Genomic DNA, 26,994 nt, shown 5'->3' with positions numbered 1-26,994 from the left:
CCTTTTACCAGAAAGGAAGTGAGGAAAAATCTGCACCTGAAAAACAGACAACTATAAAAAGGCTTACAAAGGTTCCATCGTCCCCGTACTTGACAGAATAAAATAACTTCTGTCTATGTCATTGAGATTTTCCTTTTTACCAGACAAGAAGTGAAGGAATCCCTCCAACAAATTCTCCAATGCCCATATAATTAGGAGTCTGAATACTTCCCTACGGTATTCCACACTTGAGCCTGATAAATGTCCACTCAGACCTTTTGGGATGGTAGGGGGAGTATACATGTGTGCCTGTTATCTATACAGACAATGATATGATATATGAATAACGTATTGTTGGTTAGTATCTAATTTTGCACACTTTTTGTGTCTACCCATTAAAGCCTTACTGAACTCTCATGCCCATGCAGTGAATGCTTTAGGACAGTGGTTTCCAAACTGCGGCCCTTTGCTTGCCTTTTTCTGGCCCTTGGGGCACTATTTTCATCCAATGATACCAATGAAGGGGCGCATTTCCTTCCAATGAGACTGCTGATTGGGCACATTTCCTTCCAATGACACCACTGATGGGGCATCATTTTCAACGTTAGGATGCTCTTTCTCCCACTGACATCAGGGCCTTTTTACTCCCAATGGCCACAGTCTGGCCCCCTCTTAACTCTAAAGGAAAAATGCTCCGATCGGACATACTCCGATCATGTGTAGCCTACTCCGACGGACAAAGTGCCACGCATGCTCAGATCAAATTCCTAGACCAAAGCTATTGGCTACTTGCCTGAACTTAGTCCCGTCGTAATGAAATAACGTCATCACGTTATGTACAATCGGATTTTCCGACAACTGAGTCCGACCGTGTGTATGCAACATCACTTCCGGACCTCTTCCGGAACAAATCCGTTGGAATTAATCCGACGGATTTGGTTGCCGGAATCTCCGACAGTGTGTACAGGGGCTAAGAGTGTCACACACACAGAAGGGACCTTTAGTATCACAGGGTCATACAACTGCACCTCCAGTAATGTTGTGTACATCATCCAATGAAAAAGATGAACACTATGGAAGATCTCAATGTTTTAGTTCTTAAAGGGAATTTCAGAACTATCCAGGAAAGGAAAACTTTTTAATTAAGAATGATACTTCTATTTGACATGGGTTTCCTTACTCATTATCTAACAGTTTTATGACCCCTTCTGTGACTGTCATCTCCCCCTCCTCCATTTAGTCTGTAGCTCTCCCTCTGTTTAAAGCCTGGCACACCCTAATCAGCTGGGTTCACACTGTTGCGATCAGGAAACCAGCGCAATTCCTGTGAGTGTTCCCACATTACATGTCACTTTCTGCTGGTTTACACTGCCCTATGCGAACCACTGCGGGTGTCAATACAAAGGTAATGACAACCCCAGATCAGGTTGCAGTGCGATCTGTGATATGGTGCAGGGATATGATTGCATAGAGGTAAACACCCATGCAATATGATTCCAGTGCAGACCAAAAAGGGTCCTTTATCATTTTAGTCCAAATGCGATGCAAATTCAGCCATACAATCTGTATTCAGCAACGCAGTGTGAATCGCATTAGATGTCTGTGATTGCAATAATGTGAACCTAGCTTTGGTTTTTTTTCGCGCAACTATGCAGGTTGCACCAAAAAAAAACTGTCTGCTCTGGTCGGAGCTGCTGTACTAACCATGCGAGGTTAGTTCAGCGATCTCCCCTGCTGAGCTGTTGTGTTCTGACAGGGGGGTGACCCCATGCCAGAACACTTCAATCAGCTTTCTCTGCCATTGGCTGAGAGCGCTGATTGGGAGTTGGCCGAAAGCTGGTTTTCCAGCATGCACGTCCGACAGACCATCATGCACACGGGCGAATGTTGGCCATTTTTTTTTTGTTTGTTTTTCTTACTGGCCGTTGTCGCCTAACATATGCTAGTTTTATTATTATTGCCATGTACATTTTTGTTTGTGTCTGTATTTGTTTTTCCTTTTTCCTTTCCCTCAGAGATTGTGTTTTCACAATTCTGCTAAAACTTTTGTGAGTCAGTACTGCTGGGACTTTAAAGAAGGGGACATACCCCGAAAGTTTGTCCAGAAAAATTGTATGTTGGTACATATAAAAAAATTATCATAGACAGTGCTCCATTGTTTCAGTTTGAAAAGAAATTAATAGATAAATTATTGCTAGGTTGCTATGGCTAGCAATTCCTTATTTCGGCCACGTCTTTTGTTCAGTACCCATTATGTCTACAGAAATGTCCTTAGCTCAACTGATGATTCAACTTTTAACTAGGAGTTAAACTTCGGCTTGCACCTGAGTGAGTTACCATATTACATCCTGGTTTGGAACAAGTCCAGGAGTCCTTTCTGAACAATAACTGTTCTTGGATTACTTTACTTGTGTACATTTCAAAGTTCATTCTTTACTAAATACCATGGCTTTGAGTTTACCAGCCAAGTCAGCTTAATAATTTGGTGTATGTGACTATGTCATATGCAATGTTTTGTAATTACAGCAGATACAGAAAAACACATTAAGCTTATTAATTCTGGCCTTGTTTAAATTAGTCATAGTTGGAATGATCCGTGCTGCGTGTTTATATCCATGTGCCTGTAGCCTCTGTACAAATATTTTGTACATCGCTAACAAGCGTCTGTAATTAATAGGACCTTTTTTTATCTCTGAATGGTATTGTTCCAAGTGGACAATGTATGCAGTTATGTATATATAACACGTGCATGGCATGTTTTGTTACATTGCGTTATATTTTTAAATCGGTAGTAAAGACTCTCAGCTATGTTCATATAAATAATAAACAAATGTGGATATCATTAAATGTATTTTTTTCTCTGTAGATTTTAAAGCATATCTAAAACAACAACAGAAATATATTTTATATATTGTACCTTATTTATGTCGTGGGTGCATAGTTTACATTTTACAGGATTTTGGACTTTATTTCCATCTGCCAGTAATACATTTAATGTCCTAGGGTGACAACGCTCACTCATCGTACTGCAAGCTATGGAGGAGCCGTGTTGTCACCCTAGGACAGAAAGTGTTTTAAGACTACCAAACACCTCACTCTCCTCATCTCTCATAAGTGAGAGTTGTTCTTGTTCTGTAGTTCATGAAGAAAACTGGAAAAAATGCTAACTGATAAAAGTCAGTAGAGGAAATGGAGAGCCCAGGAAGTTTCAGCTCTCAGGATTTTCTGGCAGGATCAACAGGTTTTTTGTTTTTTATTTGCAGTTATCAAAAAGGTATAAAAACAATCAGTGTTCTTTTTAACAGACCAAAAGGTATTAAATAAAAAAAGTTTATTGTTAGGGTTTATATACAATTCAGGGCCGATATAGGACATATTGTTTGTCCTTTTGTAAACCTTGAAATATAGAATATAGTACAGTAGAATTTCAGTAACCTTTGTCTAGATCAGTGCATGCAGATGGTAAAACTGTATTTGCTGCTCCTAAATACAAAAGTGCCAACACTACTGTAGAACAATATATATTATTATATGATACAGCCTATAACAAGATACAAGGTGAATTATGCACCTGCATTTATTTGAGTTTCTAAGCAACCTCACAGCTGTCCCTGGCCACTAATACCAAGAATTGGCACACAAGACCCTTTCCTTTAGCAGTGATATTCCTTTACTATAGTCATATCTAATGGTTAAGTATTTGCGAGGAAGCAGATGTGGACGAATGTCTGCTCCCCAGCATCTGAGTAAGTCCTCAGCAGTAGAAGTGATCATCATATGTACATACATTTTTATTATGCCTACTTAGCAGTTTCAGATATTGTATGTACAGGCCAAGTTTTTCATAGAGCTAGTTGCACAGATTTATTTATGATAGTTCATTTTCTGTGACAATGTTAACTAGTTTGTAATATTGCCTATTTTGTGCTGTAAAGCATTACTGCAGACCCATCAGAGAAATTTTTAGATGGGAGGCATTTCTCGATGGAACACAGGGAGAATTCATTAAGGGTGTAATAGACACACTTTTTAATTACATTTAGCAAGGAAAATATATTGGTAGGGAAAGATGTTATGCCCACACCCCTAATCGCATACACAAAACCAAACCCTCTATATTTGATTGTAAAGGGAAAAGAAGATACATATACAGTATATCACAAAAGTGAGTACACTCTTCACATCTTTGTAAATATTTTATTATATCGTTTCATGTGACAACACTGAAAAAATGACACTTTGCTACAATGTAAAGTAGTGAGTGTACAGCTTGTATAACAGTGTAAATTTGCTATCCCCTCAAAATATCACACCATTAATGTCTAAACCTCTGGCAAGAAAAGTAAGCAAACCCCTAAGTGAGGGGCCCAATTAGCCATATTCCCTCCCCGATGTCATGTGATTCTCATTTTACTAGGTCTCAGGGGTGAATGGGGAGCAGGTGTGTTAAATTTGGTGTTATCGCTCTCTCATACTGGTCACTGGAAGTTCAACATGGCACCTCATGGCAAAGAACTCTGAGGATCTGAAAAAAATAATTGTTGCTCTACATAAAGATGGCCTGCCTAGGCTATAAGAAGATTGTCAAGACCCTGAAACTGAGCTGCAGCACAGTGGCCAAGACCATACAGCAGTTTAATAGGACAGGTTCCACTCAGAACAGGCCTCGCCATGGTCAACCAAAGAAGTTGTGCACGTGCTCAGCGTTATATCCAGAGGTTGTCTTTGGGAAATAGACACATGAGTGCTGTCAGCATTGCTGCAGAGGTTGAAGGGGTGGGGGATCAGCCTGCCAGTGCTCAGACCATACACTGCACACTGCATAAAATTGGTCTGTGTGGCTGTTGTCCCAGAAGGAAGCCTCTTCTAAAGATAATGCACAAGAAAGCTCACAAACAGTTCACTGAAGACAAGCAGACTAAGGACATAAATTACTGGAAGCATGTCCTGTGGTCTGATGAAACCAAGATAAACTTATTTGGTTTAGATGGTGTCAAGTGTGTGTGGCGACAACCAGGTGAGGAGTACAAAGACAAGTGTGTCTTGCCTACAGTCAAGCATGGTGATGGGAGTGTCATGGTCTGGGGCTGCATGAGTGCTGCCAGCACTGGGGAGCTACAGTTCATTGAGTGAATCATGAATGCCAACATGTACTGTGACATACTGAAGCTGAGCATGATCCCTTTCTTTCGAAGACTGGGCCGCAGGGCAGTATTCCAACATAACAACCCCAAAACACCTCCAAGGCGACCACTGCCTTGCTAAAGAAGCTGTGGGTAAAGGTGATGGACTGGCCAAGCATGTGTCTAGACCTAAATCCTATTGAGCATCTGTGGGACATCCTCAAATGGAAGGTGGAAGATCGAAAGATCTCCAACATCCACCAGCTCTGTGATGTCGTCATGGAGAAGAGGACTCCAGTAGCAACCTGTGAAGCTCTGGTGAACGCCATGCTCAAGAGTGTTAAGGCAGTGCTGGAAAAATAATGGTGACCACTCTCAATATTGACACTTTTGGCCCAATTTAGACATTTTCAGGTAGGGGTGTACTCACTTTTGTTGCCAGCGGTTTAGACATTAATGGCTGTGTGTTGAATTATTTTGAGGGAACATCACATTTACACTGTTATACAAGCTGTACACTCACTACTTTACATTGTAGCAAAGTGTCATTTCTTCAGTGTTGTCACATGAAAACATATAATAAAATATTTACAAAATTGTGAGTATGTGTGTGTGTGTATTGTAATCTACAATGGCACAAAGATTGATCTGAACACCCGGGGCAACAAGTCATTGACATATCACTCTTATCCATCTTATCCATTATGTTTCTGTTTCCTTTTGAAAACTTCCCTTGTGTTTCTGGCACCAGTTGTCCAGCAGATGCTCAAATATATACAGCACAGCTAGGTAATTTACTGCGTAAAGCAACATTCCCCATGATAGATTAACAACACATTGAATCTGAGCTGCTTATAACTGTCCACAAGCCACAATGTTTATAGAAGTAAGGCCAGTTCTGTACTAACATCCTTAAAATGGATTCGGTTTCACACAGAATAACTATTTTTACATACTTGTGTTCCTTATAACTAACTGAAAAATAGGACTCTGGACATAAAATATATTTGGAAAACTGTCTAGATCTTTCTGTGATAGGCACACATGATATAACATGAAAGACAGGTATTGATAATTTAAAGAATTCATAAAAAATAAACTGGGGGAAATTCTCCTTTTTCTAATTTTAAGAAGCATTGTTGTTCTAGGTAGATAAACATTGTATGCAATGGAACTAAAATGTAAAAGTGTTCCAGTCAATATATACTGTAGTTATCAAATTATATAAAGATAATTTCATTTCCACTAAATCAAAACTGTGTTCTTGCAATAAGCAGGGGATATGCTGACAAAAAGTTGTATATTGCATATGCATCCTCTGGTACTAATGATATGTTTACTTAGGGTGTGCTGCGTCATTGGATGTGATTGACAGCAGCGCGAGCCAATGGCTGCGCTGCTTTCAATCCATCCACTCCAGCCAATCAGCAGCCAGGCTGAGCGGCGAAGAGGACGGCGGGGGCGAGCGCGGGATTTTCGAGGGGTCAGGTAAGTAAAACGGGGGGACTGGGGGCGCCGGCAGTGTGAAATTAAGGTGAAAAAACATTTACCTTTACAACCCCTTTAAGGTTTGACCTCATATTATATGGTTTTGGTTAATCTGAAGACAAAAATCTGCAGAAAATCTGATAGTGTGTATGGGACTAAGGATGGAGGTGGATTTAAATAGGTTCAAAGTAATAATAGCCAGTCTTCTATTTATAATCCCAGCTTTCCAGGACACAATCTGCCTATTGTAGGGATGTAATTTTAGGGAGGAAAACAAGCTTTTCATAAAAAAATTAAAATAAACAAGTAATATGGTTTTAAATATGCAGAAGGCATCGTCTGCCGTTTTGTAATGGGCTAAGTGCTTTAAATTTTACTTTACTAATGAAGTGCTTAAAAGTTCAGATTTACCAACGACTTAGGTACATATGCCAGGCTGATGGACTCAGCATGACAGATTATCTATTTTATAAATTAGCAAGCAATGTCTAGTCATAATGCATGCCTTGTCAGCAACTAAATTATACCCAGAATTTGAAATCTATTGTCCAAAAAATATATTCTTAAAATGTTATTGAGTCGGCAGTCCTGTGCTTTGTTATTTCTAAAAAAAACAGGTTGTCAGTCACCAGGCCAACGGTCGCCAACTATTGGAGATTTTGTTGGCTCAGTTATCTAGCCAAGATAAGCAAAGTACTTTGTAGCTCTGCCATAGTCCTATTACCTTGTATTTTTTTTTTTTCATGTCACGTAGGGCATAGTTAAATTGATTTAGATTAATTACTTTGTTATTTGCTTTCTGCAACCAGATTCATTCAAGTTATTGAATAGTGACTTTCACAAGAAATGGTAGTGTAAGAACTGTATTTATGTCTTATTTATACTTTATGCAGCCTTCATAGATGGAATATTATTATGGCGTAACTTTTAGATCATAAATGCAATGCCTGACAGAAGCCATTTATATTTATAAATGCTTGGGATGCATAAAAGTTACATCAGAATGATGATAAGACAAGCGCAATTATCCAACCTCTAAGTATGTTTGTTTGTTTTGCTATAATTGTGGTCAAGTAATTTCTATGACATTTCTTGGTGGCTCAGCTGGCTGTGGAGATTAGTTTCAGTATGTATTACTCATTTCCTGAATTATATTCAAATGCTTCCCCAACTGCTTCAAATGACCTTGGATTCTTCAATAGTGATAAGAAAAAATACAATTTGGCAACTAATATTAGTGACTTTTAAATAATCTGTGGATTTTCCAGCCACAAGTATTTAGTTATATTAAAGTAAAGCTGCACTCCAGGCAGATATAAAAAAAAAACAATTAATTCAGTTGTGTGTTCATTAAAATTCATCACATTTTATTGCTGGTTATGGTGGTTTTAGGAACTATTTTGATCGTATGTAATTATTCTTCCAGTAAAACCTTAGAAGCTAAATAATTACATTTATTTTTTAATGCAATAAATGTATGTACCTGCATGTGAGTTCAGTACCAGTATTTTGTAATCCCCTTTGCAGCAGCACTAGTAGACTTAGTAGATTAGAGGAGGGAAGGCCAGAAATAGGAGCCAATAAAGGGTGCTGTGGTGACAGAAGGAGAGTGGAGTAAGCAGAAGAAATTAGCTATTTAGATCTCTGCTACTACTTCACTGTCTAGTAACAGACTAGATGGGCAAGGAAGGGACTCACCTGTATTGGTTAACTGCAGTAGATATGACTCAGGTCAGCGAGCCCCCCCACCCCAGGCAAGGTCCATAAAGACATGGATGAGCTGGTTTGGGGTGGAGGAACTTCTTGATTGTCCTGACCTGAACCCGAAAGAACACCTTTGCGACGAATTAGAGTGGAGATTGCAAACCAGGCCTTCTCTTCCACACATGTGCCTGACCTCACTAATGAGCTTCTGGAAGAATGGTCAAACAGTCCCATGGACACACTCCTAAACCTTGTGGACAGCCTTCCCAGAAGAGTTGAAGCTGTTATAGGCACAAAGGCTGGGCTAACTCAATATTTAACCCTATGGACTAAGACTGGAATGCCATTAAAATTCATGTGTGTGTAAAGGCAGGTGTTGCAATACTTTTGGTAATATAGTGTATGTGCTTCAACTTCATATTCAGGTGCTTGCCTAGAATTTAATTTTAAATAAAAATATATTTCTCAATTATTTTATATGCATATAATTTGTAGTCCTTTACAAATACATTAAAACATTCACATCAGTCCCTTACACAGGTAATCTACAGTATAATGCCCATATATATTAGATATGCACTCGTATGTTTCAATTAACCCACTGTAACAGAGTCCTACAGTATATACACTCATTGGGCAATTGATGAGGAACATTATTATTGGGTAAGACCTTCCTTTGCTCTCAAAACAGCCTCAATTTTTCATGCCATGGATTCCACCTTCTGTAGACATTCCTTTGAGGTTCTTGTCCATGCTGACATGATTGCATCACACAATTTCTGCAGATTCGTCCGCTACAAATTAATGCAGAGAATCTGCTGCTCTAGCACATCTCAAAGGCATTCAATTGACTAGCCTACCATCTGTGTGCCTTAATCAATATTCATTAGATCAGGCTACATTTTAGAAGTCTTCAAGGATACAGTTTTGGTAATCCTATGCCTACTACAACCTTAGCTTTCTGTTTTTGGCTGGCATTAATGGAACTTGACATGGAGGGAACTAATAAAAAGTGTCTGATGCAAACTTTGTACTAACTTTGCTCAACTAGAGCACAGTCGATCAGCTTTTAAATTTTCATTTCATAAGCTGTGTGGGGAAAAAAATGAAAGAAGCAATGGTAGCTATGAGTAAAGGTACCAGCTGAGATAGAACTTCTGTCTGTCATGTTTTATTAATTCTCCCCATGGTTTTTGCTGTTGTAGCTCATCACTCTCAAAGTTTGATATGTTGTGCAATCTGAGATTATTTTCTACTAACCAGAGATGTAAAGCATGATTAGCTGAGTTACCATAGTCTTAGAACTGATGCTCTCTGGATGTTTTTTGTTTTCTGAGTAAACATTAGAGACCTTTGTTTGCTAAAATCCCAAAAGCTCAGCAGAAAAGCTCCATACACACTATCAGATTTTCTGCAGATTTTTGTCTTCAGATTTACCTAAACCATATAATATGAGGTCAAACCTTAGGAGTTTCAATTTGTATACAATCAGGCAGACCCTTGCACTACATGGTTTTGGTAAATCTGAAGACAAAAATCAGCAGAAAATCTGATTTTGCATTAAGCAATCCATGGTTAAAATAATTAAGATCTGAATATTTTTCCCATACTGGAGTTTACAGTGAAACTTATGCTGCATAAACACGGTCGGATTTTCCAATGGGAAATGTGGGATATGAGCTTGTTGGCTGAAAGTCCGACTGTGTGTATGCTCCACCGAACATTTGCTGTCAGACTTTCCACCAACAAATATTTGATAGCAGGTTCTCAAATTTTTTGCCAACAAAACTATGTTGTCGGAATTTCCGGTCATGTGTACACAAGTCCGACACACAAAAGTTCACGTATGCTCGGAATTAAGCAGAAGGAGCTGTACTGGCCATTGAACTTCTTTTTTCTTGGCTCATCGTATGTCTTGTATGTCAACACCTTCCCACGTTCGTAATTGTTGGCCAAAATTTGTGTGACCCTGTGTATGCAAGACAAGTTTGAGCCAACATCCTTCAAACAAAAATCCATGGTTTTGTTGGCGTAAAGTCCGATCATGTGTACGAGGCATAACTCCCCAAAAATACTCACCTTTACCTTCCAGTGATGCAGCAGTTTCATCCCTCACTGTCCGATGTCATCTTCTGCATGGCTACTTCTAAGTGCTGGGATTTTCAGACTCTTGATTGGCAGGTGAGGGAATGACATCATCCCTTGAATGCACACAGAAGACAGTTGTTTTGACACAGCTGGAGTGGGCCTAGAATACACACAGAGCTGTGCATATGCAGCTCAGTGCACAATAAATAGAGTGTAAGCAGGCAGGTAAATGTCTCTTCTGCAGTAAAGCTGTTGTTTTACAGTTTTTTACAAGTTAGGTTTATTTCTACTTTAATGTGTACATTACCAAAGCTCCTGATGTCTATCTGCAGGATTTTATGCATTGCACTGCTGCCACATGATTGGCTGATTATAAAACTGCACAAATCACAAGTATGCAAGTGTTCCTAATAAATTGCTCAGTAATTGTAGTTATAACTCTTAATGATAATCTACAACTTTTCTTCTTTGCCAAACAAATCTAGACTAAATGATGAGAACAAATGTGCTCTAAAAATAACAATCCCATGGTCCAAAATATGGCAAATAACAAATGTATAATAGCAGAATGAATTGACGCCAGTGTCATCAGATCAAATTCTTGGTAAAACAAATTTACCTGCCACTGCCTGCTTATGGAGAAGTATTGTGATAAGGAACTCAAATCCTACAGAAACAAAAGGGGATACACAAATACTATACAACGATTAACCCTGGTATAAAAAATGGAATAAAAACAACAGTACTCTATAGCTGTAAGGCACCAGTGCTAACCATAATGAAAGAATGTCACCGATGTATGTCTCATAGATAAATGAAAAATAGCTGTCTTTCATTATAACTAATAAGTATGACTTTTATGTATTTATTTTAAAAACTAAAATTAAGGAAATTAAAACTGAGCTCCAGGCAGATGAATACTAATTCATGTAGGTATGTGTTATTAGAAGATCGTGAAGTGTAATTTTTAAAAAGCAATAAGCATAAATACCTAAATATGACTTGCTGTCAGACTCTTGCAATCCCCTATACAGCAGAGCACAGAATAGGGGAGTCATAAGCTAACAAAAACATACCGACAGGAGGAGAGAGTAGTAACAGATTAGCTCATCAGTATGCTGCTTCTGCTTCACTGTCCAATCACACAATGAGGATGAGGCTAACCTATATGTATTACTTAACTGGAGCACAGAAAAGTAAGGTCTACAGGCTTGCTTTTCTGTCAGGGGTTTAGGTCATAAGAATAAATGGACAGAATTACAAATGCTCAGCCGAGTAAAACAGCTGTTGTGTATGTATTTCACCTGTGCATTTAATTGTTTGCATGGTTTACAGCTTCAGATTTAAAAAAAAAAAATTTGTTTGGGCAAAGTTTATTTTTTTCTAGTTATTCATTCGCTGAAATTATTGATAGAAATACAGTTATCTTAAAATCATGATAGTTACACAATATAGTCCAACATGGAACACTTACCAACATGTTACTGTGAAGTCTAACACATTGCTGAAATAAATAAAATAACACCATTCTTGTGATCCTATATAAACATCTTGTGAAAAGCCACAGTGCTCAAAGTTTAAGTATGCTGGATATGCCTTATCAGCTAGAAACAACACTTCCTCCACTGAGCCCCTAGTGCAAATTGAAAACTCAATCGCCTTTCCTTCCTCTCAATTTTTTTAGAGCCTGGAAAATGTCCTTATCTTCAACCATTATTACATTTCAGTTTAAAGATATCAGTACAGTATGATAGGTGCAAATGAATATGCAATGTTTTGGTACATAACATATTACTACAGCTGTCATGGAAGTTCATAAATACCGTATTTATCTATGTATAACACACACAGGAGTATAACACGCATCCCATTTTTAGGAGGGAAGGTTAAGGAAAAAAACATGCATTTTAAATAAAGAACTTTAAGCAAAATTAGGGTCACAGCTCATCAATGCACTCTGCTCAGTGCCCATCTGCAGCCTCTAAATTGCCCATCAATGCTCAATGCCCATCTGCAGCCTCTAATTGCCCATGCAGAGCCAGGGGGCATGGCTGTGAGTGACGGAGCGCCGGTTAAACAGGAGATCGCGGCTCTATGTAATTCAGAGGTGCTCACTCCTCTTCCCTCAGAGACAGCAGGGTACGGTGTATAACATGCATCCATGATTTTCCCCTGATTTTAAGGGGGGGAAAACGTGTGTGTTATACGCCAATATATACGGTATATTACGGTATATTATTTTTGTAATGAGGAGCTCCAATCCGATTAAAATATCATTCTTTTAATATGTGGCTTTTCAAATAATTACTATACAACCACCAGAGGTCAACACACAGAAGTATAAGGAAACCTTTTTTTTGTTTTCCTAAAGAAAGGGTTGTGTTTTTTTTTTTTTGTTTTTTTAACATATTCCTTTAATATGTGCTTATTTCAGATACAAATAGTTTAGAGACACTTTTTCGAACAAGGTCATCTTTAAGGTGCAACTTTAAAACAAAACAAAAAAAATGTAGTTCTGGCCTTCATTCAGGAGCTGTCCCTTGCAGCAATTCCTTTACACCACTAGATGTCCTTAGCCTTCTGGGTTGCATGATGCTGAGCAACTGACGGTATCTTGGACACTGCACCCTCTCCCCACACCCCTCACTACACCCACCCACTCACTGGCACCCTACACCTACTGTACATAGAGAGAAGCAGAGCACATGTCCACACTAAGTTCTGTATCAATGATCCTGTTCTGATCTTCTCCTCCCCACTGTGCTCTGGACCTGCATCATCCTGGCACCTACCTTAGTTATTTGAATCTTACAGAGTGTACACTGAACCAAGCATGTGCTTTAGGCAGTGTACACAAAAATATTGCTAGAAAGAGGAAGAGTTATTACATGCAATGTCTTTTCTACCAAAATCTCTACTTCCCGGGGGGGCATGGCCAAGATGGCAGACTGAGCGGACATGCTTCCCAGAGCTCTGCTGGAGGGTGATCTGATTATTCTCCTGTTTCTGGACTTACCTGCTCCTGTTTGGCAGTGATTGGGCTCTGGGTGCCTCATAAAAGAAACCCCCCCCCCCTCCCGGTGTGCAGCCATTGTGGTCTTTAACATCCAGTGGTGGGACATTTGGCGCTCTTCTCCAACATGGCTTCCCAGACAGACCATGAGGAGGCTGCTGCTCCTTCACCACCAAGCAGCGAGTCTGCCATCCTGGAGGGTACTGTGGTTTGTTCCCTGCAAACAAAGATTTGAGCCTTGGAGTACAGAGCGAAGGATGCAAAGAATCGTCACAGATAAAATAATCTTTGGCTTGTGGGGCTCCCATCAGGCTGAGAAGGTGGGAATCCCACTGTCTTTGTGTAAGAATTATTGCAGTCCTTGTTGGTCACAGCCCAGTTCTCCCCATATTTCACAGTGGAGGAGGCTCACCGTGTGCTACCTATGCCTGACCCAGAGGAATCTCCACCCCCCACGGTTATCCTGCGGCTGCTAAATTTTAGGCACCGTGAACTCCTCTGGGCTGCCCAGCCAGCTGGACACATTCTTTAACACACCACCAGACTACTGCTTTTTACGGATTACACAGTGGAAACCCAGAAACTGCATTGGTCCTTTGACTCCCATGTGGGTTAGGGGCAATTAATACAGTGTTTTGTTCCTGGTTAAACTATGTGTAATTAATGGAAAGACTGAATGTTGATTCACTACACCTAAAGATGCTGCACCTGACTGGAATCACTGCCTCCACAGAGATGACTGCACTCCTTCCTTTATTTTCCTTGCACCTTGTCTTCTGTGGGCAGTTACCTGCTGAACATGAGAGTTTAAAGCCCTTCTGTTGTACCCTGAAATTTCACCAGCTATCTATTAGGTGGTTTCTACCATACAGCTTAAACTTACTTGCCACCAAAGGGCATCAAATCATCCCATAGCTCTCTCTGATTAATTTGTTGCCTTTGAGTTTTCTGTTTGCAAGTATGTTCAAGTTTGTGCCCCTGACTTAGCCCAGGAGGCTGTGATTTATATTGTTCCCTTTTCTCCAGCATCTCTACCATCGGAGAAAGCTTGCTGAATTTCCTTTTTCCCTTTATAAGTTGAAGATCTGCTCTACCTATGCGATTGATTTGTTGGTGTCCCTACTCAAGTTCACATCCTCCACCCAGTTTGTTGGCCCCTGTAGGGCATGTTATGGGATCCTGGTGATGTGGGGCGGGGGGGGGGGGGTGGTGGGTTGGGGTGGTTGGACATTGCTGACCTTGTTTTGGAATTTACTGTTGTGACACTGTTTTTGTTTTTATCGTATTTTATTCTGATTAATGCCATGTACACTTTCTAACTATGTGAGGTTCCCCTTTTCTGGTCTGAGTCAAGTCCCCTGTGCCCTGATCCTCTTTAATTCTTTCCCATCTCCACATTATTGCTAATTTTCCTGTTTTGTGGAATGTCCGCTGCCTTACCTTAGCTGTGAAGAGGTCCCTGGTGTTTAATTATTTCACCCCACCTATGTGTCCTGCAGGAAACCCATCTAATCGGCATATGCATGTTAGTAGAATTACTGACGTCACCTAATGGTATTAACGATAGATTTTCACAGTTTTACCAATAGACATGTGCATCTTGTTTCGTTCCGATTCGAAATTCGGACACATTTTCATTATTCGGACATTCGGATGCATTCGAATTACCGAATTACAATGCTAACGAATTCAACCAAATTCGGCCGAAATTTGACTCAATACCGAATTCGAAATGATTTGAACATGATTCGAAATGATTTCAACCGCATTCGAAATGATTTGAACATGATTCGAAATTATTTCAACCGTATTCGAAATGATTTCAACATGATTCGACATTATTTCAACCGCATTCGAAATGATTTCAACATGATTCAACATTATTTCAACCGCATTCGAAATAGTTTCAACATGATTCGAAATTATTTCAACCGCATTCGAAATTATTTCAACATGATTCGAAATTATTTCAACCGCATTCGAAATTATTTCAACATGATTTGACATTATTTCAACCGCATTTGAAATGATTTCAACATGATTCGAAATTATTTCAACCACATTCGAAATGATTTCAACATGATTCGACATTATTTCAACAGCATTCGAAAATATTTTGTGACCCGACTTTAGGGTCATGTATCTCAGGGTCACTTGGTGCTAGAAACTCCAAATTTGGATATGTTGTAGTGCTAGTACTGTTGTGTTTGCATACCATATTTGGGGTTTCTAGCTATAAGTGACCCAGAGATATGTGGCCCCAAATTTGGGTCACAAAATGTCATTCTCTGCTGCAGAAAAGTGCTTGACATTTTGTGACCCGAATTTGGGGCCACGTATCTCGGGATCACTTGATGCTAGAAACTCCAAATTTGATATGCAAACACACTACTGTACTAGCACTACAACATATCCAAATTTGGAGTTTCTAGCACCGAGTGACCCCAAGATACATGGCCCTAAAGTCAGGTCACAAAATATTTTCGAATGCGGTTGAAATAATTTCGAATCATGTTGAAATCATTTCGAATGCGGTTGAAATCATTTCGAATCATGTTGAAATAATTTCGAATCCGGTAGAAATATTTTCGAATTTGGTTGAAATATTTTCGAATGTGGCCGATTTTTCGAATTCGGTAGAAAACTAAACGAAATCCGAAAATGAATTTAAGGAAGTTAACGAATATAACTAAACAAAATTAATAAATTAACGAATTAAAACTAAATGAAACTAAACGAATTTTTTCCTTTGGCACATGTCTAATTACCAAGCGCTGTACTCCTCTAGGGCTACCTATGGTGAATTTGACATGCTTATCTCAACTAAGGATGAGCTGAACACCCCCCTGTTCGGTTTGCACCAGAACCTTCGAACAGACCTAAACTTCGTGTGAACTTTAGAACCCTATTAAAGTCTATGGGACTCGAAAGTTCAAAATCTAAAGTGCTAATTTTAAAAGCTAATATGCAAGTTACTGTCCTAAAAAGTGTTTGGGGACCTGGGTCCTGCCCCAGGGGACATGGATCAATGCAAAAAAAAAGTTTTAAAAACTACAGTTTTTTTCAGGAGCAGTGATTTTAATAATATTTAAAGTGAAACAATAGAAGTGTAATATTCCTTTAAATTTCATACCTGGGGGGGGGTGTCTATAGTATGCCTGTGAATGGGCGCATGTTTCCCGTGCTTAGAACTGTCCCTGCACAAAGTGTCATTTCGCAAGGAAAAAAAGTCTTTTAAAATCACTTTGAATTGTCAGCTCCCGTAATACAGAGAAAACTCAATGAGTGTTCTCTGTATTACGGAGCTGACAATTCATTCATTGATAAAAAAAAAGCGTGGGGTTCCCCTAAATTCAATTACCAGGCCCTTCAGGTCTGGTATGGATATTAAGGGGAACCCCGCGTCAAATGGAAAAAATTTTTTTTACGTGCGGGTCCCCCTAAAAATCCATACCAGACCCTTTATCCGAGCATGCAACCTGGCAGGCCACAGGAAAAGAGGGGGGACGAGAGAGCGGCCCCCCCTCCTGAACCGTACCAGGCCACATGCCCTCAACAATGGGAGGATGCTTTGGGGGTCTGTGACCCCTCAAAGCACCATGTCCCCATGTTGATGGGGACAAGGGCCTCATCCCCACAACCCTGGCCGGTGGGCCTGCGGGCGGGGGCTTATCCAAATCTGGAAGCCCCCTTTAACAAGGGGACCCCCAGATCCCACCCCCCCTGTTTGAAATGGTAAGGGGTACCTACCATTTCACAAAGAAAGTGTAAAAAATGGTTAAATAAGACAAACACACTTTTGAAAAATTCCTTTATTAAAAATAAAAAAAAGATTCCAGATTACTTTTGTACCCATACTACCATAGAAATTATAAAATAGATATGGGTAAAATCACAAAGTATTTTATTACATCAATTTATTAAAAACATATACCAATAGCATGCTGAAAATGTCTCACAACTGGACTAATATTAATGTAAACTGGTACAAATTAGTTTTTTTTTTTCATGTTTTCTGTTTACTTGTGTACCTTGCAAGCTACTTTAACCTGTTTTGAACTCTCTGCATATTCTGTTCAATTACTAATGTCTCACTATGTTGTTTTGCATTGATATGATGTTTGCTGTCATTGCACCATGTCATTTTTTTAATAAAGAGCAATCCTGTGTATCAAAAAAAATTCTACTTCCCACAATTTTTTTGAAGGTTTAGTTGTTCTTTAATCTTGCACCCTCTTAGTGAGAGAGTGCCCATAGACAAAGGTGGGTGGTTGGCTGTCCATGTAAATTAAGGTTTTCCCACCTATCTGATCAATTTTTCCTCTTATATAGTGACGAACCTTGTTGGGGTTCTTCTAATACACGTAAAATAATCACCATCACAAAGAATAAGCCCACAGGTTGCTGTCATTGCATGTCTGTAAGTAGTTTAAGTTCATCCGTCTGAACAAACAACAAATAATGACATTTCTAGAGCACCTATTCTTGTATTTAGAGGGCACACATCAATGGTTCCCCGATTCAAATGTGGGTCAGCAGACAAGTAAAATGTTAGCATTATATCAATAATTCCTTTCAGGTAAACTTTAAAATAAATTACACAGGATGTTAGGTTTTGTGGGACAATTTTTTTCTAACAAATGCAGTAATTTAAACCGGAACTAGACTGCATCTGAGCACCAAAAACGCTATTTATTTAATTCTTAATATTCAATGCAAACTCACCCATCCATCTATGTCTCCATGCTTTAGTTTGCTAAGATATCATTTTGAAAAACAGCCCCTAGCGTTTATGGAATTGGCCATCTTGAGTAAGTGCAGATGATGTATGTAGAATTTACTTCCTGGAAACCATCTGCCCTTAGCTGAGGCATACAGGCAGGAGGGTGTGCTTATCTGAGAAAGCCCCTCCTGAGGACTCCTGGGATGTATGACATAATTTACCTAGGCCTGGTAACCAGGAAGTAAGTTTAAAACAAATAAATATGATACACTTTCCTATCTATTTACTAATGCTAGCAGCATAAGGATTAAAAATAGTCAGTGTTGATTGAGAGAGTTAAGTTCCACTTTAAGGTGAGGTTATTACAATTCAACCAATAATCCAGTTGCATGAGTGTGACCAATAAACATGTCTTGGTAGAGAGTTATTGATTAAAATTATGTTTATTATCTTTATCACAGGGCTCACACCTGCTGCCTATCAACCAGTGTACTCTGCTTCAAAGCACGGGGTAATTGGATTCACAAGATCAATAGCAGTGAGTATACCATAGCATATAAATTATCATTCAAAGACAGCGATGATCACATGGTTGTAGAAGTGGTTTAATAGTCTTCATCTGAATATATTGTGCATTTTTTTGCCCTAAGTAAATGATGGAAGCTGATTTAAATAGAATAATTCTTCCTACAAACATTTGAAAAGGAATAACATTAAATGATCTAGTCATTTTGACATTCAGCCGCCATAATACTGAAAATGCCAATATATTATTCGCTTACTACTTCCAAGTACTTTTTCAATTTGAGATTAACATGAATGCTTGGAATGTAGCTGTGAACCTGTGGATAAAATCTCTGACACGTTTTGACAGACTGTGTGGTTTTTGTTTTTGTGATTTATAAGACATTCAGAAAAACATATGTATGTATAAATCATCCCTCTGCTAGACAAGACCTAACAATCTTTTGTAACCAAAAATAAAATTAGTCAGTGCCTCCAAAGTGGTAGCTGAAACAAGCTATGAAATAAGACTCGTATAAATGTGGAATGCCTATTTTCTATGTATTTTAATACATATATTCACTAAATTACTTCCAGATGGAAACATTTTATCCAATGTAAATAAACATAAGAGAGTGCTTAAAATGGGACAAGAGGGCAAATGCCCCCAGGTCTATGGTTTTCGACAAATTATGGCCTGCTGTAAAAATATTAAATTCTCTATTTCAGTGCATCATATACTTACTGCAATATTGGTCTCACTAAATTAGAAATCTAAAGCTGATCAATTGATGTCACCAGCCCATATAAACATTGATTTTGCAGATAATGTTCAAGAGCATAAGCTTGAATAAAAGATGAGGCCAGAATGGCTTCTGCCTGAACATTGTTTCACATACTGAGTGTGCGTATAGGCCATATACACACACCGGCCACTTTATTAGGTACACCTGTTCAGTTGCTTGGTAACAAAAATTGCTAGCCACCAATCACATGACAGCAACTCAATGTATTTAGGCATCTAGACTTGCTGAAGTTCAAACTGAGCATCACAAGGGGGAATAAAGGGAATTTAAGTGACTTTGAACGTGGCATGGTTTTTGGTGCCAGACGGGCTAGTCTGAATATTTCAAAAACTGCTGATCTACTGGAATTTTCATGCACAGTCATCTCTACGGTTGACAGAGAATGGTCCGAAAAAGAAAAAATACCCAGTGAGCAGCAGTTGTGTGGACAATAAATGCCTTATTTATGTCAGAGGAGAATGGAAAGACTGGTTTGAGATGATAGAAAGCTAACAGTAAGGCCGCGTACACACGCGGGGACTGTTCGCTCAACTTTGTCCGCTGAACAGTGTTTCAGCGGACAGTCCGCTCGTGTGTGGGCTTTCAGCGAACAGTCTGCTGAACAAGGTTTTTCGGAATTTCCGAAAAACTGTCCGCTGAAACCTTGTTTCAGCGAACAGTCCCCTCGTGTGTAGGCTTGTTCGTCAAACAAAGTTCCGCGCATGCTCAGAAAGAATTTATACGCCGAAGGTTGCATTGCAGTGTATAGGACGTCGTTTTCTAGTCCCGTCGTACGTGCCGTTCACGTCATCGCGCACGGTTTCAGCAAACTGTTCGTACGTCGTGTGTGGCCATGTCCGTCCATGCTAATTTTGAGCGGACTGTCCGCTGAAACTGTTTGACGAACAAAGTTGAGCGAACAGTCCCCGCGTGTGTACGCGGCCTTACTGAAAAAAACACTTGTTAAAACCAAGGTATGAAGAATACCATCTCTGAATGCACAACACATCGAACCTTGAGGCAGATGGGTTACAGCAGCCGAAGCAGCAGAAGACCATTCCGTGTGCCACTCCTATGAGCTAAGAATAGGACACTGAGGTTACAATTTGCACAGGCTCACCAAAATTGGACAATAGAAGACTGGAAAAATGTTGCCTGGTCTGAGCCTCTATTTCAGCTATGACATTCAGATGGTAGGGTCAGAATTTGGCATAAACATCATGAAAGCATGGATTTGTCCTGCCTTGTATCAACAGTTAAGGCTGGTGGTGGTGTAATGGTGTGTGGGATGTTTTCTTGCCACACTTTGGGCAACTTGGTACTAATTGAGCGTCATTTAAACACCACGGCCTTACTGATATTGTTGCTGACCATGTCCATCCCTTCATAACTACAGTGTACCCATCTTCTGATGGCTGCTTCCAGCAGGATAATGTTGCAAAGCTCAAATCATCTCCAACAGTTTTTTTTAACATGACAATGAGTTCACTATACTCCAATGGCCTCCACAGTCACCAGATTTCGATCCAATAGAGCACCTTTGGGATGTGGTGGAATGGAAGATTAACATCATGGATGTGCAGCCAACAAATCTGCAGCAACTGCGTGATGCTATCATGTCAATATGGACCAAAATCTCTGAGGAATGTTTCCAACACCTTGTTGAATCTATGTCCCAAAGAATTAAGGCAGTTCTGAAGGCAAAAGGGTGTCCAACCCAGTACTAGCAAGATGTAGCCAATAATAAGGCGGCCGGTGAGTATACTTCACTATAATGAGCTGCATGGTGTAGAGCATCTTAAACTATATTATATATAATTATAAATAGTTAGTTTTGATCCAGGCTAGGAAATATTTCTATAGCTTCACAATTTAGTCATTGCAATGGCTAAAGAAAAAATGTGATGTAGTAGGATACCATGAAAAGGAACTCCATACTCTAAATTTAGTGTTAAGTCAACCATTTCAGTGGTGTACTAACTCTGAAATTAGACATTTTTTACAAAAAATGTTTAGTAGAAAATGTTATACTTTGGATCAAAGTGATTGATTAGATACTTCAAGATGTCAATCGAGATATTTCAGAATTGCCAGACCTTAATCGATTCTCAAATGGATACTGGATACAATGCTACATAATAAATTACTCTTTTTTTTTTTCATTGATATCTCCATTTTGCCTATATGCTTTGAATACATATAATGAAAACACAGACGGAGACAAGGAGAAATATACAATATATTTACTAAAAGCCTTTCCCGATGAACTGATTTTTTTTCCGGCTACTACTCATCTGGTTACGGATTTCATTTGAAGTAAAACGTGAGATTTGCAGTGACCAAAATAAAGATTGGCCTCAAAATGACTGGAACATGAGGGGGCTTTGAGATGTAGTGTTATGAAACAGTACATCATTTTTATCAATCTCTTAGCTGCTTGTTGCTTAGTAATAAGAGCCTTTGTGACCCTGATGTCACTGACTTATCTAGTCTATTCAGAATGTAAGAAATAATAATGATGTTTTCCAGTCCTGGCTTTTCCTTTTTTATAATTTGGATATATGATCATTGTCATTCAATGAGCAAATAGAGTCGACAGCAGGAACAATTTGTTCTGTGTTTAGATGCTTTGTGCCAAATAAAATGGAACTTTCACAGTACAAGTAAATGATTACAGTGTTTAAAAGCAGAGAAAAGTTATTAGCTTTGGAAACAAGGTACAGCTCAGAGGAAAGATCAATTCCCTACAAATTACCCTTCTGATGTTTATACACGGTCAGAACCTGACAGAAAAACAATAGCAACATCACTGCTGTTTGTAATAAATCTTGGTTATAAAATCCATATGCAAATGATTTCTACAGTTTCCTGCAGCACCTACAAAAGAAACAATGTCCAAAAAATAGTCAATTAGTTACATCAGTTTGATGGCCTTTTAATAACTTGTTGTCTTTGACTAAAAAAAAAAAAAAAAAACAATGCCTGCCAATGAGCCTAGTATTACAGGATGTTTGTCCTCATAAAGACCTGCACTGGCAATGACTAGCTTATCAAAACCAGCAGAAACATTTTGAACATGTTTAAAAATCTCAAGCAAAAAAATCTTGCTGAACATCTGAGATGCTGACTGGCAGGATCAGGGAAAATTGGTGTATAATGTGAGATTGTTTACACTTATAATATACTGTTGTATAATTTATGAACATACCATATCTCACGAAAGTGAGTACACCCCTCACATTTTTATAAATATTTTATTATATCTTTTCATGTGACCACACTGAAGAAATTACACTTTGCTACAATGTAAAGTAATGAGTGTACAACTTATACAACAGTGCAAATTTTCTGTCCCCTCAAAATAATTGAACACATGGCCATTAATGTCTAAACTGCTGGCAACAAAAGTGAGTACACCCCTAAGTGAAAATGTCCAAATTGGGCCAAAAATGTGTCAACATTTTATGTGGCCAGCATTATTTTCCACCACTGCCTTAACCCTCTTGGGTTTGGAGTTCACCAGAGCTTCACAAGTTGCCACTGGGGTCCTCTTCCATGCCTCCATGATGACATCATAGAGCTGGTGGATGTTCGAGACCTTGCGCTCCTCCACCTTCGGTTTGAGGATGCCCCACAAATGCTCAATAGGGTTTAGGTCTGGAGACATGCTTGGCCAGTCCATCACCTTTACCCTCAGCTTCTTTTCTTTTTTAATCAACAAAAAGGTTTTTATTGATGAGAACATAAGGCAATACATGGTACATTGTATATATGTATGATATTTAAGTACATATCAAGATAATATCAGGGTTTTTAATTCACATAACTACATATTAGTGGTTTTAGTTGTGTAGTAAAAACTGTTATCATACTCCCAAGAGAATATAGTACTGCCACAGCCTAGTGCTCCTACAACAAGGAAACAAGACTAAAACAAGATTTACCCTTGAATGTCAGGTATGAAACCAACCATTTACGCATCATCCGTGGTTCAGGTCTATCTAACATGTAAAACATTCTCCCTACCGATTCAAATAACAGCGCCATATACACATGATGGAAATATTCCGTCAGACCCAGCGTAGTCTTGACCCTATTCCAAATTTTCATCAGAGATCGTGTGAACTGTGGAGCAAGAGGAGGGAATTCTAGGAAAACCCATCTCCATATTGGATAGGGCAGTATAGTCCATGCCATGGCCCATGGGAAGACCACTGGAGGGGTCCGCCACCGTCCCGAGATCCCAGCCTGTGAAGTATTGGAGCTGTGCCACCAGATAATACATCTGGCAGTGCAGAACTGCCATTTGGGGTCGTTATCATGTTGGAATACTGCCCTGCGTCCCAGTGGCTGAAGAGAGGGGATCATGCTCTGCTTCAGTATGCCACAGTACATTATAAATATAAAGAGGTAGGTGGCGCTTCCAAGAGACTTAGTAATATATTGACCAAAGCAATCTTGAAAAAGTGCTAGAGTGTATGTGCAAGTACAAATTGTTACCAAGACTCCAAATGATCCTATAGTGCAAAAAACTTTATCAATAAAAATAAAGAATAAAAAGTGGTTCTGACAACGTCTGATTATGAAACGTGTAAGTCAGAACTTGGAACGTGATCACGTCACTTCTGGTACTTCCGGTTTCCTTTATCTGGTCTGTGATCACTTTCTGCACAGAAGCTGTGACCAATTTGTTGTATATACTTTGGAATTTTGCACCAGTCACTTTGGAGTGTAAGGTTTATGGACATTGATTGCACAAGTCACTTTGGACTATTATAGGATATTACATATATATTTTGTGTTCTTTTTTATACATATATCTTTCCTTTACTAGCACTTTATCATTCTGTTTATGGATGAAGATTTTGGTACATAGCAATAATTGCAGTAATTCTCATAGTTTTACAAGGTAGTATCTGGATGTGATATAGTGGGTGGATGTGTCTGGAAGTTCCCCACCTTGACAACTGGGGGCACGGACAATTCATTTAGTCCATTTGTCCTCCCATGGATCATGTTTTTCTAACATTAGCTACCGTATATACTCGAGTATAGGCCGACCCGAATATAAGCCGAGGCCCCCAATTTACCCCCAAAAAACTGGAAAACTTATTGACTCGTGTATAAGCCGAGGGTGAGACATGGCTGTCCATCCCTGTGTGTGTGTCCGTCCATCCCTGTGTGTCCATCCATCCCTGTGTGTGTATCCATCCATCCATCCATCCATCCCTGTGTGTGTGTGTGTGTGTGTGTGTATTCATCCATCCATCCATCCCTGTGTGTGTGTGTGTGTATCCATCCATCCATCCATCCCTGTGTGTGTGTGTGTGTATCCATCCATCCATCCATCCCTGTGTGTGTGTGTGTGTGTGTGTGTGTCCGTGCAGCCTTGTGTGTGTGTGTGTGTGTGTGTGTGTGTGTGTGTGTGTGTGTGTGTGTGTGTCCGTGCAGCCTTGTGTGTGTGTCCAGCCTACCTGTGTCCCAAGCCTCCGTCCCGAGCCGCCGTCGTCCCGAGCCTCCTCCGACCCGTGCCGTGCCTCCTCCGTCCCGTGCCGTGCCTCCTCCTTCCCGTGCCTCCTCCGTCCCGTGCCGTGCCGATGGATCGCCGCTCTTCTCGGCGGCCATTCTACAATTCAAAATTCCGCCTCCGCCTGTGATAGGCGGAACACTCAATTTCCCAGCAGCCTGTGTTCCGCCTATCACGGACATCCTCTCATACTCGTCCGTAGTATGAGAATGAGCGGATGTCCGTGATAGGTGGAACACTGACTGCTGGGAAATTCAGTGTTCCGCCTATCACAGGCGGAGGCGGAGAAGGAGGCGCGGCTTTTAAATTTTAATGTCCGCCGTCTGTCTGCTCGATACGCTGATCGAGCAGTCAGACAGCGGTAACTCGAGTATAAGCCGAGGGGGCACTTTCAGCCTCAAAAAAGAGGCTGAAAATCTCGGCTTATACTCGAGTATATACGGTAGATGGAATAATGCTGTGAGAACTCTTAGTGCACCCCTATAAGGAAATTTCTCTCTCTCTCTCTCTCTCTCTCTATATATATATATATATATATATATATATATATACAGAGAGAGAGAGAGAGAGAGAGATATTTCCTTATTAGCACTTTATTCTGTTCATGGATGAAGATTTTGCCACATAGCACTATTTTCAGTTTTGAAAAACACTTTTCATTCTTTATTTTTATTGATGAAATTTTGGAGTCTTGGTAACAATTTGCACAGTTTTTCAAGATTGCTTTGGTCAATATATGACTAAGTCTCTTGGCAGCGCCACCTACCTCTTTATATTTATATTGCACTCTACTTCACGCAGTGACGTTTCCAGGGGAGGCAGCAGCCATATTTACGGTTATCACCTAGCCTTGCCACCTTCAGGTAAACCCTCTCTTCAGGAAAGCCTATCAAGTCTCTAACTAATCTTTTACCACTCCCATCAAGCTCTCCCTTTTATATTGTAAAGCACTGCATAAACTGTTGGCACTATATAAATCCTGTATTATAATAATAATAATTTACACCTAAGCGCGGCATTATACGTAGAGTATGTCACAGTAGATGTTGGCATTCATGGTTCCCTCAATGAACTGTAGCTCCCTAGTGCTGGCAGCACTCTCGCAGCCCCAGACCATGACACTCCCACCACCATGCTTGACTGTAGAGAAGACACACTTGTCTTTGTACTCCTCACCTGGTTGCCGCCACACACGCTTGACACCATCTGAACCAAATAAGTTTATCTTGATCTCATCAGACCACAGGATATGGTTCCAGTAATCCATGTCATTAGTCTGCTTGTCTTCAACAAACTGTTTGCGGGCATTCTTTTGCATTGTAGAAAAGGCTTCCTTCTGGGATGACAGCCATGCGGACCAATTTGATGCAGTGTGCGGCATATGATCTGAACACTGATAGGCTGACCACCCCCACCCCTTCAACCTCTGCAGCCATGCCGGCAGCACTCATACACCTACTTCCCAAAGACAACCTGTGAATATGCTGTTGAGCATGTGCACTAAACTTCTTTAGTAGGCCATGGCGAGGCCTGTTCTGAGTGTAACCTGTCCTGTTAAACTGGTGTATGGTCTTGGCCACCAGGCTCCAGCTCATTTTCAGGGTCTTGGCAATCATCTTATAGCCTAGGCCATCTTTACATAGAGCAACAATTTTTTTTTCAGATCCTAAGAGAGCTATTTGCCATGAAATGCCATGTTTAACTTCCACTGACCATTGTGAGAGAGTAAGATTGATAACAACAAATTTAACACACCTGCTCCCCAGTCAGACTTTGGACATTTTTCACTTAGGGGTGTACTCACTTTTGTTGCCAGTGGTTCAGACATGAATGGCTGTATGTTGAGTTATTTTGAGGGGACAGCAGATTTACACTGTTATACAAGCTGTACACTCACTACTTTACATTTTTACAAACTGTAATTTCTTCTGTGTTGTCACATGAAAAGATATAATAAAATATTTAATAAAATGTGAGGGGTGTACTCACTTTTGTGAGATACTGTGCATAGTTCACAATCACTATAGAAAGTATCACGTGTCACAACATGCACCCAATGA

The 26,994-nt window shown here is 39.8% G+C and overlaps 1 protein-coding gene across 1 annotated transcript in view; it reads left to right on the top strand.

Annotated features, from left to right (window-relative positions):
- Nucleotides 1–26,994, top strand: part of HPGD (15-hydroxyprostaglandin dehydrogenase) — a 121,142-nt gene that overhangs the window by 75,622 nt on the left and 18,526 nt on the right. Inside the window, exon 5 of the mRNA XM_077477222.1 lies at nucleotides 18,580–18,656. Within this exon, the coding sequence (XP_077333348.1) occupies nucleotides 18,580–18,656 (77 nt within the window). The remainder of the gene's footprint in view (nucleotides 1–18,579; nucleotides 18,657–26,994) is intronic.

Source organism: Lithobates pipiens, unplaced genomic scaffold (assembly GCF_037356315.1).
Source record: "Lithobates pipiens isolate NorthernLeopardFrog02 unplaced genomic scaffold, aLitPip1_a1.2 Scaffold_13, whole genome shotgun sequence".
Lineage (NCBI taxonomy): Eukaryota > Metazoa > Chordata > Amphibia > Anura > Ranidae > Lithobates > Lithobates pipiens.
The sequence above is the reverse complement of the archived record's forward strand: the minus strand, read 5'-3'. Positions and strand labels throughout refer to the sequence as shown.